A 16,683-nucleotide genomic window follows, 5' to 3' on the forward strand; every position below is an offset into this window, starting at 1 on the left:
AAAAAAAAGGCGGGAGCCGGACGTTAATTCGATTTAATTGAGGAAATCGGCCACACAGGGCAGTAAATCGCAGTTTCTAAGAAAGCTCGGAACGTGTAGATCGAGTTCACGCGGCAAAAAGACAAGTTCAGATTCCTCTTCAGTGCACTTTAAGGAGTTAAAAAGTCGACGTGAGGTGCGAAGCGGCGGGTGCAATACAGAGAGAGAGAGAGAGAGAGAGTGCAATACAGATGGTAATGCGGGTGTGGTCGCTGGCGTCTTTTCTTCCGTTCTTGTATTTTCGTTTCTGCGAGCTGCGAAGCCCTTGCGCGCACACAAGGGAAAGGCTGGAGCGCGAGTGGTTAACACTGTTCTGAGTGTTTCGGATGTGCCAAGACTCGAGTACACTGTTTTCCGGTAATTGTTTTCGGTTGCGAGGCTGGTGGTCCCTGGGAAATTGATTCGGTGGTGTCAGACTTGGGAATTGATGTTGCGCGCATTGTAGGAAGCCATCATCTATTACAAAACGACCGGCAGCTCTTCCGCTTCTCCTATATATCAGCAGCGGACAGATTTCACACGGCACAACCGGCGCCGACCTGACATGGCCGAGGACTCGATGCAAAACTGTTTCGCCGCTATATAGGACTGTACTCTGTGACTACTCGGTGAACTCAGCTACGAAATCGTTCCGGAGGCATGCCCGACGACTTCACAGCGGCGACGCGCACGGCGCACATGTTGTCCGGCTATAACCATACTACGTACGCTAACTGAAGCTATGTAATGGCTCTGTGTGCTTTTATTCATACTAGCCCACTTTCACTGCTTAGGTTTAATGTTGTGCGCATCGGGCCGGCCAATTGTTTCAAGGTGGGGATGACAGAGAGTTTGCTATTTGTTTATCACCTTCCGCACGAATACGTGTTACCGCTGTGTAGACGCTAGCGAAAGGGGCCGCGCTTCTGGTGTGGAGATCTCCCTCGTCGGACCATTTATTTATTTGAGCACCCTCAGGGTCCGAAGGTATTAAAGAGGTGAGTGGGAAAGATATACATTGCATAAGGTACAGTGCAGCAGAAAAACAAAAGATAAGAAATTATAACGCAGCGCAAAGTGAGAGAAAAAAAAAGTCAAATAATAAAAAGGGAAAAAGAACAACTGAGTCAAAAAGAAAGAACATTTCCGGCAGACAGCAATATGACAGCGAAAACTAACGCAAAGAAAATTGGCTAAAATCTATAAATAGAGATTACATACGGCAGTCTTAAAGGCATTTGGGTCAGTAATATCGACAATGAGCCTGGGAAGGTGGTTCCAAATGCCAGAAGTGTTAGGGACAAACGAATAGATAGCGTGTTTGGTATGACATGAAGGAACACCTACATTGTGAAGATGATCAATGCAGCCTGAAACATATGTAGGGGTAGCTAGTAGGCGTTTCTTAAGGATAGGATTGTAGTAATAGATCTTAAGAAATAGGCATAAGCGAGAAATTTTTCTGCGGAGTGAAAGCGGTGGCAATGATAAAGTAGTTTTCATAGCGGTAACACTGGATACGGTGATAATTGGAAAGTATGAAACGTGACGTGCATGTTCTCTCGCATCATTCTCGCATGTGCGGGCTACCGGTCGTTCCGGCTGAAGCGGAAGCAGCGTCGATGGAGTAAATGGCGGACTCTTCCCCTGCACTGGCCGCTGACACTCCTAGAGCCAGAAAGCGGGGGTCATACAGAATCACTCACCTGCAGCACGTGCTCGTAGGCTTCTCGGGGGTCGTCGGGGCTCCGCAGCAGCTCCCAGTCCACGGCCATAGCTGCTCAGCGACTAAAGGAGCGCACGCGGACCCGCTGTTGACGGCGCGGTCGCCACGCAACGGCCCTTCCCCGCTCCCTCGCGGCAGCGCTTGCGGTCGCGACGCGGCGCTCACCGGAGCGAATCGGTGGGAAAAAAAAAAAAAAACTTGGTTGCAGGGAGGCGTGCCGGTCGGTCAGAAAGGAACCATCGCTAGGAGGCTACTGTGTGGTGTGGTCCGCAGCAGAAACCGTGCGTTGCAGGAAGAGCGGCTGCCGGAACATCCGCAGAGTGGCATGTGTGTGAGTGTCGTGCGCGGCTCATCATTGGAAAGGCTATGTAAGGCAACAATTTAAGTACTGCACGGGATAGTGCCTAACCGAAAGCCCGGGTCGCGGGTTGGAAAAGGGTCTGTTTAGCTAGCCTATGCCGGGCCCGAGCTGAAAGTTGCGGGCCCAGTCCAGACCGGAGTCTGACCTGGGCCTCAGTCAGGATTTTAATTTCTTTTTGTCAGGTGAAGAACATTCAGTGTGTTCTGGGGGCAAAGCTGGTGACAAGGATGAAACAGGGCCTCTGATGCGAGCTGAGAAAAAACTTTTATACGTTTATATATTTATAATATTTTAATATTTTTATACGTTTTGGTGGCTGCTACAGTCGCGTTGTTCTCACGCGGGAAAGATTACAAGGAATACTTCGTTTCTTTTTTGTTGTGTGCACTCAATGTTTTTTGCATTATTTCTAATTGGTGTTTCTGACTGGCAGCGGCGACAGCGGCGGTAGCTGTTTCGGCTTAAGCGCCTTTTCTACAGCGTTGCAAGTGAGCACTTCGTGCTCTGCACGTTACTGGTAGCATGTATCTTTTTCCGCTGTTGCTGATGCCACAGCATGACGTGTTTTTATTTTTGCTGTGGAATATTGTTTTTTATTGTTCTCCTGCCGTGGTGCGTGACTTAGTTGATTCATTCCAAAAGACGTGCGCAAGGGTACCCAAGCCATGAGTCGGATTCTCGAAAGATAGTTTGCGAAAAAATATTGGGAGGTGAATGCTAGCCTCGAATTTTTTTAGCAAAACATTGAAGGCGACAATGCCAAAAGGAAAACAGAACTCAAGGCAGAGAACGCTGTACTATAAACATCAGGAAGCAGATGCTCGAGCAAGAGCAAAAGATAACATCAGTACTCAAGTGACAGGAGTTTGGAAATTAAATACATTCCAACTTCCAAAAATGAGAACCTGTCTCTCCTCTTGGCTTGCCATATGAAGCAGTTAAGCATTGATCCTCGTCGGTATCAATAACAGAATAATCGAGCTGATTCCGCTTCGGCTGAAACAACCCTCATAAAATGCTCTCTTTTACTCGAAGTTATGTTGTGGGGAGTTGGTGTGGGGAGCATCGAAAACAAACTGGAAAAAGTTAATCTTTCACAGGAAACGAATCCTTCGTACATATTGCAATTGCCATGGCCGTTATAGAGACCTTGAAACAGTTGTTGTATTCGCCGCGGTGGCTCAGTGGTTATGGTGCTCGGCTGCTGACCCGAAAGACGCGGGTTCGATCCCGGCCGCGCCGGTTGAATTTCTTTGGAGGAGAAATTCTAGAGGCCCGTGTATTGTGCGATGTCAGTGCATGTTAAAGAACCCCAAGTGGTCGAAATTTCCGGAGCCCTCCACTACGGCGTCTCTCATAGCCTTAGTCGCTTTGGGACGTTAAACCCCATGAACCAAACCAAACCTTGGAACAGTTGCATTATTCCACCGTTATTCACCTCTTCGTGCAGACAAAATATTTTACAAGGAGCTTATAATTATCGTAAATAAACAAAAATTGTCCGCCAACAAAGACGATCATGAAACCCCCATTAACCCTCTATGAAGGAACATCAGACACGCATCAAAAACAAGAACAAATTATGGTTGGTTGGTTTATGGGGTTTAACGTCCCAAAGCGACCCAGGCTATATATGAGAGACGCCGTAGTGAAGGGCTCGGGAAATTTCGATCACCTGGGTTTTTTTTAACGTGCACTGACATCGCACAGTACACGGGCTTCTAGAATTTCTCCTCCAAAGAAATTCAACCTCCGCGGCCGGGATCGAAGAAATTATGTGAAACAAACATTCGCATTGCAGTCGACGGAAACATTAAGCAACGTTGGAGAATTGTTTGATTTCAGCGGTTCAGAAATTTCTCTCTAAATAGAGCATAGTGGATAGTATTATTAGTAATGGCGTTGAGTTTTACTGACCAGTGGTATTTTGTTTGCTTTATATCTTTATGTACATGTACGTGTATCTTCTCACAAAAGTGTATACAGATTGCATTTTCGCTAATGTGTGAACTGGATTGCTCATCCGAATTAACAAATGTTCTGATGCTACTCCAATTATGTTCCTTAGTGCGAAATATAGGAGTCTTTCACTAGTGCGTACTTGAATTGGTTATTGCCGCTGTTTTGATTGTTTATGGTAGAAGGCTGTGACCTTTTTCAGGCCTTTTGTGCCTTTAGTCCCTGTCTCCCCTCGGCCTAACGGGAAATAAAGTTCAATCAATAAAAAAAAAACGTTATTTGAGAAGCGATCAATAGCAGCGGTGTTGAAGTTTTCTAAGGGTGACCGAAAAAGTTCGCTCAGGTGAACATCATCACTTTTGTAACTGCTGAAAACGGGACGCTGTTTTTGAAAAGGCACGAAAAAAAAATAGGCGTTTCCACCACGGATCTTGTCTTTGCGAATTGTTAAACAGTGATTACCGGTGACCCCTTGTGCTACGAACTTCAAAACCTTTTGGGGACGACCACTGCGAAAAAAAAAAAGAGCTGCTATCGACGTGCGTCGACGACCGGTGGCAAAATATTTGCAAATGGAGACTGACACTTCGCATGCACTGCAAAGCACGACCGTAAGTGACCTGGAGAAGACTGAAATCTTATTACGTCATGTTTTTCAAAATTAATAATATATTGTCACGACCAGAGGAGCCGTGAAGGTAGACGTCGGGATGATGATGATGATGAAAAGCCTTTATTTAATAAAAGAGGTGAGGCTTTCTTAAAGAGCCCCGCAATGAGTGGAGTCCCTTTTCCGGGACCCCATTGGTCGAAGCCGCCAGCTTAGCCCTCTTGACCAAAGCCTTTTGGGCCTGAAGGTCCGAGCAGCCAAGCAGGGCCGCCTCCCATTCCTCTCTGGTAGGGTTGGGGTGGGGGGAGAGAGCTGAGTTGCGCTGGCAAGCCCAAACCATGTGGTAGGTGTCAGCCACCTCGCCACAGTGTTTACACCTGCCAGTGAACGCGGGATCGAAATGTTTTAATACTGCCGGGCACAGCATTGTATTAGTGAATAGTCTAAGTAGAACGCGTTCGTTTGCTTTCCCCAGTCCCTTTGCAGGGGCTGGGTACACGCGGTGCCTATCCTTATAATAAGATGTTATGTCTTTGAACGAGAGTAAAGAGCCACCTTCAGGTTTCAGGTGCTCAGGAGCCAATGGGAACGCCCGGTGAATGAGTGCTCGGGCCGCCGGGAAGAACCCAAGACCGGGAGCCTTCTTTTAATTATGGAACCAGCTTCCACGACACAGAACAGAACAGCGCGCCACGAGAGCCCACCGCCGCTTCGTCGTCGTCTTCGACTCAGCGCGGAGGCCGCGCGGCGCGTTAGGCGCGTGGCATTATTCCCCCCCGCGAGAGCAAACATCGTCTCGATGTGGAATGGGGTATGTACAGTGAGGGGAGGAGGAACAAAAAAAAAAGACTGGGGGTGACATGAACTATACAGTGCGCGCGAGATGACAAGCAGGGAGAGTCAAGTTCACACGTGGGGTAAGGGGAAAAGGTACGAAACAGCGTTAACACAGCGCTCAGTCACGAGAAAAGTACGGCTTTAAGCGCACTACATGCACGATTTCAGGCCGTTGACGCTGAGGGCCGGCGACCACAGTTCCATGGGGGACAACTTCGTAGTTGACGCTGTTCAGGCGGCGCAGGACTCTGTACGGGCCAAAATACCTATTTAAAAGCTTTTCGCACAATCCCTTGCGGCGCACTGGTGTCCACACCCACACGTGGTCGCCCGGCTCGTAGTGCACGTCCCTGTGCCGAAGGTTATAGTGTCGGGCATCGGCGGATTGCTGGTCCTTGATGTGCAAGCGGGCCAGCTGACGGGCCTGCTCTGCTTGCTCCACGAAGTGGCCCGCTTCAGGGGGAAGCTCTGTGTCGCCGTACGGGAGCATGGCGTCTAGCATCATGCGGACCTCTCTGCCATACACGAGACGGAACGGGGTGAACTGGGTGGTTTCCTGCGTCGCGGTATTATATGCGAAGGTGACGTACGGCAAGACCTCATCCCAGGTTTTGTGTTCAACGTCGACGTACATCGAGATCATGTCCGCCAATGTTTTGTTGAGCCTTTCCGTTAGACCATTGGTTTGGGGATGATACGCTGTTGTTGGTCGATGAGCAGTATGGCTAAGCGCTAAGATGTCACGTAGGAGTCGGGCTGTAAACGCCTTGCCTCGGTCAGTAATGACGGCCGATGGGGCGCCGTGTCTAAGCACGATGTCGTGCATAAAGAAGAGGGCAACTTCGGCGGCAGTACCTCGCGCAAGGGCCTTCGTTTCAGCGTAGCGGGTCAAGTAGTCTGTGGCGACTACGATCCACTTGTGGCCGGAAGACGAGAGAGGAAATGGCCCCAGAAGGTCCATGCCGACTTTGTCGAATGGTATTTGTGGCGGCTCAATGCACTGAAGCTGTCCAGGAGGCTTGAGGGCGGGTTTTTTTCGCCGCTGGCATTGCCGGCATGTCCGGACATAATGCTTGACACTTGAAGTTAGGTTGGGCCAGTAATAGTTCTGCCGGATTCGGGATAAAGTGCGGGTAACTCCAAGGTGGCCGGAAGTCGGTTCATCATGGCAGGCAAGGAGGACTTCATCCCTCAGATCAGACGGTATGACGAGCAGGTAAGTTGTCGGACTTGAAGTAGAGTTCTTTTTATAAAGCACCCCTCTCCGCAGGCAGAACGACGATAATCCACGAGCTAGGTTTCGTGGTATTTCAGGGCACCCACCTTCGAGGTGTTCGATGAGCAGACGGAGCTCCGCGTCGGCACGCTGTCTGGAAACGAGCTCAGATGTGCTGACCGCTCCAAGGAAGCTATCATCGTCGGTGATGTCTTGCGGAGGAGGTTCGACGGGAGCGCGCGACAAGGTATCAGCGTCGGTGTGTTTCCGGCCTGACTTGTAGGTGACGGTGAAATCGAATTCCTGCAGGCGTAATGCCCAACGTGCTAGGCGGCCGCAAGGGTCCTTTAAATTTTTCAGCCAGCACAGCGAGTGGTGGTCGGTGACGATACGAAACGGTCTGCCATAGAGGTATGGGCGGAACTTGGCGGCGGCCCAGACTACCGCTAAACATTCTTTTTCCGTGGTAGAGTAGTTCAACTCAGTGCGCGACAGTGCGCGGCTGGCGTAGGCAATTACTTTGTCGACACCGCTTTGCCGCTGAACTAGAACGGCGCCAAGACCGACGTTGCTCGCATCCGTGTGCACCTCCGTATCGGCATCTTCGTCGAAATGTGCCAGGATGGGCGGTGAATGGAGTAGGCGTCGTAACTCGTCGAAGGCAGTCTGTTGTTCGTTGCCCCAGGAAAATGACGTGTCGTCACGGGTTAGGAGCGTCAGAGGGCTGGCGAGCTGGGCGAAGTTTCTAATGAAGCGGCGATAATAGGAGCACAGGCCCAGAAAACGTCGGACTGCTTTTTTGTGGCAGGGGACCGGAAAGGCAGCAACGGCAGCAAGCTTCTCTGGGTCAGCGCGGATTCCGTCAGCACTAATGACGTGCCCGAGGAACTTCAATTCGGTGAACCCAAAGTGGCATTTTTCTGGTTTGGGGGAGAGGTTGGCGGATCGAACGGCTTTGAGGACAGTCCTGAGGCGGTGCAGATGTTCTGTGAACGTTGCGGAAAAAATGATGACATCGTCAAGATAAACAAGACAGGTCTGCCACTTCAAACCGGTGAGAACGGTGTCCATCATTCTTTGGAACGTGGCCGGAGCACAGCAGAGCCCGAATGGGAGGACGCGAAATTCATACAGCCCGTCCGGTGTAATGAAGGCGGTTTTCTCACGGTCCCTCTCATCAACTTCTATCTGCCAATAACCACTTCTGAGGTCGACCGAAGAGAAGTACTTGGCTTGACGAAGTCGGTCGAGGGAGTCGTCGATACGCGGCAGCGGGTACACGTCTTTCTTGGTCACACTGTTCAGCTTCCTGTAGTCGACGCAGAACCGTAGTGTCTCGTCTTTCTTTTTCACGAGGACGACAGGAGACGACCACGGACTGCTTGACGGTTGGATGACGCCGTCTGTGAGCATCTCTTCGACCTGTGTTTGAATAGCATCTCGCTCACGAGGGGACACACGATAGGGCTGCTGATGGATGGGTCGGGCTCCTTCATGCGTGATAATGCGGTGTTTAACTATCGACGTTTGGCGCACTTTGGACGACGACGTGAAACACGCACCAAACTCCCGCAAGAGGTCCTGGAGTTGCCTCTTTTCAGTGGGTGGAAGGCCAGGATTTATGTCTACGCTGGTGACCGCTTCGGCGTCAGCTCCAGGTGTGTCCTCCGCACAAGCAAAGCATTCGGCCACTTCCTGAACATGGTCGACGTAAGCGATGGCGGTGCCACGGAACAGATGTCGATGTTCATTGCAGAAGTTGGTGACAAGGACCTCTGTACAACCGTCATGAAAGGACCCAAGGCCCCGTGCCACCGCAACCCCCTTAGTGAGCACGAGGGAGACATTAGGCTCGACAACCCGGAGTCCCCTATGTGGCTCGTCGCAGGTAACTCTCGTGAGAATGCTGGCACGTGGTGGCACCGTAACGTTATCGTCGGCGACTCGCAGGGCGGACCGAGAACCCTGGTGCGCAGGTTCTTCTGTGGCCATTGCGGTAGAAAACGTCACCAAGCGGTTCGGGAGGTCTATGATCGCACCGTGCTCGCGAAGAAAGTCGATACCAAGGATGACATCGCGAGAACATTCTCGGAGAACGAGAAAAGTGGCAACGAATGTGCAGCCTCGAACCGTAACCCGGGCCGCACACATGCCGAGTGGTGCGACAAGATGTCCGCCTGCCGTGCGTATGTCGGGACCGTCCCAGGGTGTCGTCAGTTTTTTCAGGGCCGTCGCAAGCCGTCCGCTAAGGATAGAGTAATCTGCGCCCGTATCAACCAACGCGCTGACCTCCTTTGTGTCGACGAGAACAGGGATATCCAAGGAGACCCTGCCTTCAGCACGGCTCGTCGATGGCTGTTGTGGAGGATTCAGTCGGTGCGGCGGCGGAACCTGGTCGGCGACTGGGGTTGCGCTGTCGGAGCGATTCAAACGGCGCGTTGGGGAAAACTCTTCGGCGATGCGGCGTTCGGCGTCGGGGCGATTGGGTCGGAGCGGCGGCGGAAGCGGGTCGGCGATTGGGGTTGCGGCATCGCGGCGATACGAAAGGCGCGTCGGGGAAAACTGTGCAGCGATGCGGCGTGCGACGTCGGGGCGATTCAGTTGCTGCGGCGGTGGAAGCTTTGCGTCGGAACGGCGTTCGGCGGCCTCGCCTCCAAAGGCCGCCGGAGCTAGTTTTCCCGACGAGGGCTCGAGGAACCACGTTGTCCTGAGGCGAAACGGGACCCAGAGGGCGAAGACCGGCGTGGAGAGGGCGATCGCGACTCGCGGCGCGGAGGAGATGGTGAACCACGTTGGCGGGTGACATACTCGGCGATGTCTTGAGGGCGTTCTCCAGGGCGTGGACGGGGGCTGTCGACAGAAAAACCGCGTAGTCCCATTTCGCGATAGGGGCACCGCCGGTAGAGATGGCCGGCCTCACCACAGTGGTAGCAGAGCGGGCGTTGATCCGGAGTGCGCCAGAGGTCAGTCTTCCGCGGTGCCTGGCGCCGATCCGCCCAGTAAGGAGTCGGCTGGGCAGAGTGCACCGCGACCAATGGTGCGGTGTAAGGCGAAGGCCCAGGAGATCGGGCCGCGCGGCGCACGACGTCCGCGTACGTGACTGGCTGGACAGGAGTCGGGTACGGCGCGGGATCGTATGGGGTCGGTTGCGGCGCCGGCACAGCTGCAGCGTCTTGTGCCCTGAGTGCTTGTCGGACTTCCTCGCGAATGACGCTGGCGACGGAATCGACGCGAGGGGCAAAGGTGGCTTGAAGGTGCTGCAGCTCCTCGCGGACCACGGAACGGATGAGTTCGCGAAGGGAGTCCGAATTCGTCCTGGGATCATGGTCGAACCGGTCCAACGTTGATAGAGTCGACGTTTGGCGCAGTTGCCGGTCGTACTGATGGGATCTTTGCTGCAGCAATTTCTCCATATGCACGGCGTCGGCCAGGAACTCCGCGACGGTGTTGGGCGGGTTCCGCACGAGGCCGGAAAAGAGCTGGTCTTTTACGCCGCGCATCAGGTGCCGCAGCTTTTTTTCTTCAGGCATGGCCGGATCGGCGCGATGGCAAAGACGCTTCACATCCTCGACGTACATGGCAACACCCTCATTGGGAAGCTGAATTCGAGAGGACAGTGCACGCTCTGCGCTCTCCCGGCGGTCGCTGTTGGCGTACGTACTCAGGAGCTGACGTCGAAAGTCCGGCCACGTAGAGAAAGTAGTCTCATGGTTTTCGAACCACGTTCGTGCAGAGTCTTCAAGGCTGAAGTAAACGTTACGCAGCTTTGTAGCGTCGTCCCAGCAGTTAAAGGTCGCGACCCGTTCGTATTGAGCCAACCAGTCTTCGGCATCTTCAAACAGGTCGCTGTGAAAGGGCTTAGGCGTGCGTGGAGTCTGAAGGGCGAGATAGGTGGGGCTGGCTGCAGGGACAGTGGTAGGCAGGGCGGGCAGTGGCGTCGCCATGAGTGGAGTGGTAGTTGAAGGCGCGCTGACAATAGGAAGGGCCTCGGGGGACAGGCCGCGGATCCTCCGGCTGGCACGATGGACAGGGGTGGTCACAAGAGGCGGACGCGTCGAGTCGTCCTCAGGAGTAGGGAGCATCGGCCGCACCTCCACCAGTGTCACGACCAGAGGAGCCGTGAAGGTAGACGTCGGGAAGAACCCAAGACCGGGAGCCTTCTTTTAATTATGGAACCAGCTTCCACGACACAGAACAGAACAGCGCGCCACGAGAGCCCACCGCCGCTTCGTCGTCGTCTTCGACTCAGCGCGGAGGCCGCGCGGCGCGTTAGGCGCGTGGCAATATTAATATATAAATTAGTTAATAATGCAAACAGAGCTGTTGGGTTTCCGTTTCTTTATTATTATTGAAAGAGGCATAAGGGCCTAGTAATCAAGAAATCTAACTGGAAAAACCAGTGCGTAGCGGGAGTAATTAATTACAAACGATTTTGTACCGCCAATTTCTGTCTCAGTCACATCAGAGCTGAAGTGCACTTTGACGTCACGGTCGACCGGCAAACTTGGACAACCACATTCTTAATGATGTCGGCGTCGCCGGCAGGCACTGGTTCTCCCTGGGATAGGATAGGATAGGAAAGACTTTGCTCTAGAAAGGTCTTGTGCTAGTAGCAGACGAGAAAGAAGAGGTCCATCTTCCTTCTTCTCACAGGGTCGGTGCCCCTATTCCAGGGTTCCGCTGAGCTTCGCTGCTCGTTGGGCGTGCTAGATGAGACCTTGCTGGCAACCCAGATCGCCGCTGGAGAGCCGGCTCTCTCACTGTTCTGCACTCGGTTCTTTACGAAAGCTATCGTTCTTACTGCATTCCCACGTGATGTGGTACAACGATGGTTTGCTACCACACCACGGGCAAGTGTGCGAAATAATTGGAGCAATAGCACCTTGTCGTCACTTTAAGCGAATGGTAACGCCGAGCCTATCCTGTGACAACATTTAAAATCATATTGTATTATGTTCCACTTAGCTCTGCATGCTACTGAAGCTTACTAGAGAGCAGCTCCTCGCGCCCATGAAACAAATAACATCATTTTTTCACGTTCAAAGTAGTGTGTCTGTGTCCCCGTATGGTTTGTTTCATGGGCTTAAGGAGATGCCTTCAAGCAAGTTTCAGCCGCAGCCGTTGAGTGAAACGTGATAAAATATGAATTTGATTGTTGTCCAAGGAGCGGCCCGGCATTTCCACCCACACAAATTGACGCCAAGGTGCCCTTGCCACAATTATTGTAATGTCACAGAACGCAGTGGTTGTTCACAGGAACAATCAGTGCGGCCCGGCGATGCTGATCTCATTAGGGATGTGGTAAACCAAGTCGGCCAGTCGAGCGTGCTGTCAAGATGGACTGAAGTGTAGGCGCTGACCGAGACCGGCACTTCCGGTAAAAAGACGTTTTTGATGAAGTGCTGCGCACTGGTGTTTTGAGCTCATTTTTATGATTACTAGGTGGTAGGGTTGTTTCAAGGAAAAAGAAAAAGGAACACCGAATAAATCTTAGTGGTTGAGGATTCCACGGAAACCCGTCAGGCGAGAGAAATTCCGCATTGTGAAGAAAACAGCACTCGCAGAGGTCAGATAGGAAAAGAGAAACATAAAAAACATAAACACACTGACGTTTCGGCACCGCTACGGGTGCCGTGTTCACAATGGAAATGAAACAAGATGGCCGTTGCTTATGAAGTTAGTGTTGTGTACAAAGCACATGTCCATCTCGGGTAGATTTCCCCGCGTACGTCATGTTTATCGCTTAGCTTGTCATTCGTATGTGTAATGGGCGTAATGGGAGTATGTGTAATGGGAGTGGGCGTGGGAGTGACGCAACAATGAGACTGAAAAACGCGCTCTGCTTCTACCTTTTCCAGTTCGCAACTTTCCTGGGTGCGTGCGCAAGTTCACCGCAGTGTCAAAGCCAAGTTGGTTCGACACAACTTCTAGACAAACCAGAAGGAATTTTCAAGCTCTCTGATGCCCCGTGGAACGCCACCATGGTGCAAGTTTTCATGGCTCGCCGTGAACTACCAGCCGCACCGACATCGACAACTGCCACCGCCCTGCATATAAACGCTTGCCGCCCTTCAACTGACTTCAGTAGGCGTGGGAGTGACGCAACAATGAGACTGAAAAACGCGCTCTGCTTCTACCTTTTCCAGTTCGCAACTTTCCTGGGTGCGTGCGCAAGTTCACCGCAGTGTCAAAGCCAAGTTGGTTCGACACAACTTCTAGACAAACCAGAAGGAATTTTCAAGCTCTCTGATGCCCCGTGGAACGCCACCATGGTGCAAGTTTTCATGGCTCGCCGTGAACTACCAGCCGCACCGACATCGACAACTGCCACCGCCCTGCATATAAACGCTTGCCGCCCTTCAACTGACTTCAGTGGGCGTGGGAGTGACGCAACAATGAGACTGAAAAACGCGCTCTGCTTCTACCTTTTCCAGTTCGCAACTTTCCTGGGTGCGTGCGCAAGTTCACCGCAGTGTCAAAGCCAAGTTGGTTCGACACAACTTCTAGACAAACCAGAAGGAATTTTCAAGCTCTCTGATGCCCCGTGGAACGCCACCATGGTGCAAGTTTTCATGGCTCGCCGTGAACTACCAGCCGCACCGACATCGACAACTGCCACCGCCCTGCATATAAACGCTTGCCGCCCTTCAACTGACTTCAGTGGGCGTGGGAGTGACGCAACAATGAGACTGAAAAACGCGCTCTGCTTCTACCTTTTCCAGGTGAGCTATGGGCTTTCAAAACGTTCTGATGATGTTTTTCTTGTTGTCCTCCCATGCCCACAAGTTCTTATGCAGAATGCTTATGAATGTCTCTGTGTGTTAAGATTGTTGCTTTCGGGTGACGTTGAATTGAATCCTGGGCCGAAAAGAGGTGATGGCAACAATGACCAATTGCAAGGCCCGTCACATGAAGATGACTACGCTTCAATTGTTAATATCCTGCGTGACTTGCAAGTCCGTTCAACTAAAATTGAGCAAGGCCAGTCCCAAATCCTTGACTCTATGAATAGCATCAAATCTAATCAGCAGGAGCTGAATGAAAAAGTTGCCAACATTTCGACTCGGCTCAGTTAAGTTGAATCCAAATTGTCAAGCTTCGATTCCTGTCGGGATGACATATCCTCATTGACAGTTACTACCGACGCCCTAAAACAAGAAAATGAAGCATTGAAAGCCAGATTGAATGCTCTTGAGGATAGATCCCGGAGGGACAATCTGGTGTTTTTCGGTATTCCAGATGTGGCAGGTGAAACATGGAAGGAATCCGAAGATAAAATTAGGAATGTGCTTCTTCAGGAATCGCTGTTAGATACTGCTACCAGTGATATCTCCCGAGCACATCGGATTGGTATAGCTAAGCCAGATAAAACTAGGCCAATTGTTGTTAAATTTACAAACTATAAATCAAAGGAGAAAGTGCTTAGCTTTAAATCAAAGTTGAAAGAGTCCGACGTTGTAGTCTCTGAAGACTTCTGCCCAGCCACTTTACACGCTAGGAAAAAACTAATCGAATTTGCTAAGCAAACCGCGCCAGGAAAATTGTTTAAGCTTCGCTACAACAAGCTTCTCTTAAACAACAAATGTTACGTGTACTGTCCAGTCACCAGTAGTGTCAGAGAACAAAGTAACACACATGCTTCGGCTGCACAGATCGCAAACTCTCGTACTGATTCTACTGATTCTACTGATTCTTCATAGCTAACAGATAAATCGCACAAACGACCACAAGGGCCTAATAACGTCACTGTCCTTTTCACGAACATACGCAGTGCGATTAGAAATCGCGATGAACTGTCCTCCGCTACTGACACTACTTGCGCTGATATCGTTATCTTAACAGAAACGTGGCTAAGTGATTCCGTTCGAAACGAAGAAATCTTTTGCACTAAAAAACGCTTTTCGGTATTTCGCTGTGATCGTTCTTTTCGGCGAGGGGGTGGGGTATTGATTGCTGTTTCTGAAGACTTGAAATGCTTGCCGTTCGATGTTGCCACTCCGCTCGAATTCACTTGTGTTCAAATCACAGTTGGTCTTCAAAAGCTAGTATTTTGTGCTTGTTATCGACCGCCGTCGAGTCCTTCCGGGTTTTGCGAAGATCTTCACGACACCCTAAACATTATTACCACTACATTTCCCAATCTTCCTATTCTTTTATTTGGCGATTTTAACTTTCCTGATATTAACTGGACATGCACCACGTTTAGCCCAAGAGCCAGTACTTCAGAATCATCAAATTTTATATCGGTCTGCTCCGACTTTTGTTTAACACAGGTAATTACTCAGCCAACAAGACTGACAGATTCCACATCCAATACATTGGACCTATTGCTAACAAATGCGCCACATTTAGTTTCCAACATTAATTACTTGCCAGGAATAAGTGACCATTCTCTACTTGCAGTCGAATTGAACTTACCGTCATTCAAAATGCGAAGTAAAAAGAAAGTTATATACAATTACGGCAAGGCTAATTTCTCAGCTATAAATGAGGCCCTTGAGCATTTTCTCGACAGTTTTCTAACAAACTTCGATCAACGTTCAGTCGACATTAATTGGTGTTTGTTTAGGGATAAACTGCATGAACTTATAGATTTACACATCCCACAGATAAACATCACAACGAACCTTCATTCTCCGTGGTATAACCGGCAATTAAAACGTATCGATAATAGGAAGAGACGAATCTTTAGGAAAGCGAAGTCCTCCGGTAAACCGGAGCTTTGGTCGAAGCTAAAAGAAATTAGCAAAAGCTACAAAATAACATTGAAGGAAACGAAAGAGAACTTTTTTAATGTGATATTGCCTTCAATGTTGACTAGCAATCCCAAAAAATTCTGGAGCATCATAAATAAGCAAGACCAATCAGACATTTCACTTCACGACTCCCAATCAAATCCTGTTCCAGCTACTAATTGTGCTAATATTCTAAATGAAACTTTTGGTAAAGCCTTTTCATGCACTTCTAATGCAACGTTCCCTGATTATGAATATCACATTGAGTTTCCAATGGATCCGATAAGGTTTGATTCTTTTGGTATCATTAATATCATTGACAACCTAAAACTGAGTTCATCTTGTGGCCCTGACAATATTAACACTAAAATATTGAAGAACACTAAAGTTTACACCGCTATCATATTATCTAAAATATTCGAACAGTCGATTGAGCTCGGCAGGTTACCAGAAGACTGGAAGATAGCTAAGGTGGTTCCACTCCACAAATCTGGTGACAAGCACTCACCAGCTAACTACCGCCCAATATCGTTAACCAGCATTTGCTGCAAAATCATGGAGCATGTCATATATTCTCACTTGGTAAAGTTTCTTGAAAACAACTCATTTTTCACCCCTATGCAACATGGCTTTCGTAAATTTTTTTCTTGCGAAACACAGCTTCTCACTTTAACTAATGACATTCAATGTTTTCTTGACCGCGGTTGTGAAGTCGACTGTATCTTTCTAGATTTTTGTAAAGCATTCGACAAAGTATCCCATAGCTTGCTTCTTTATAAACTCAGCAAACTGAATATTGACCCTAACGTACTAGAGTGGATTAAATCCTTTCTAACGAACCGATCACAATTCGTGCACGCTAACAATCACAACTCTTCGTTAATTGCAGTAACATCTGGTGTGCCGCAGGGATCGGTGCTCGGTCCCTTACTTTTTCTTGTTTATATTAACGATCTACCTTCCAACCTTTTCTGTTCTATGAAACTTTTTGCTGATGACTGTGCTGTTTACCATGTGATTAAGAATTCTAACGACGTTGAATTGCTACAAACTGACCTGGACGCAGTCTCTATCTGGTGCTCTAAATGGCGAATGACCCTTAATGAAACTAAATGCAAAGTGATGCGCTTCTCACGTCGTAAAATGGCTAATACTCCAGTCTATTCTATTAACAATACATCTTTAGCACCAGTTACATCGTTTAAATATCTTGGTGTGTAT

At 49.9% G+C, this 16,683-nt stretch overlaps 1 protein-coding gene across 1 annotated transcript in view; it reads right to left on the minus strand.

Annotated features, from left to right (window-relative positions):
* LOC149326770 (uncharacterized) overlaps positions 1–1,793 on the minus strand; it is a 249,310-nt gene extending 247,517 nt beyond the window's left edge. The window contains exon 1 of the mRNA XM_089563716.1: positions 1,725–1,793. Within this exon, the coding sequence (XP_089419842.1) occupies positions 1,725–1,793 (69 nt within the window). The remainder of the gene's footprint in view (positions 1–1,724) is intronic.
* Positions 1,794–16,683: the final 14,890 nt, after the last annotated feature.

The sequence above is a fragment of the Amblyomma mixtum genome, chromosome 10 (genome assembly GCF_055824585.1).
Source record: "Amblyomma mixtum isolate Tamu chromosome 10, ASM5582458v1, whole genome shotgun sequence".
Taxonomy (NCBI): Eukaryota; Metazoa; Arthropoda; class Arachnida; order Ixodida; family Ixodidae; genus Amblyomma; species Amblyomma mixtum.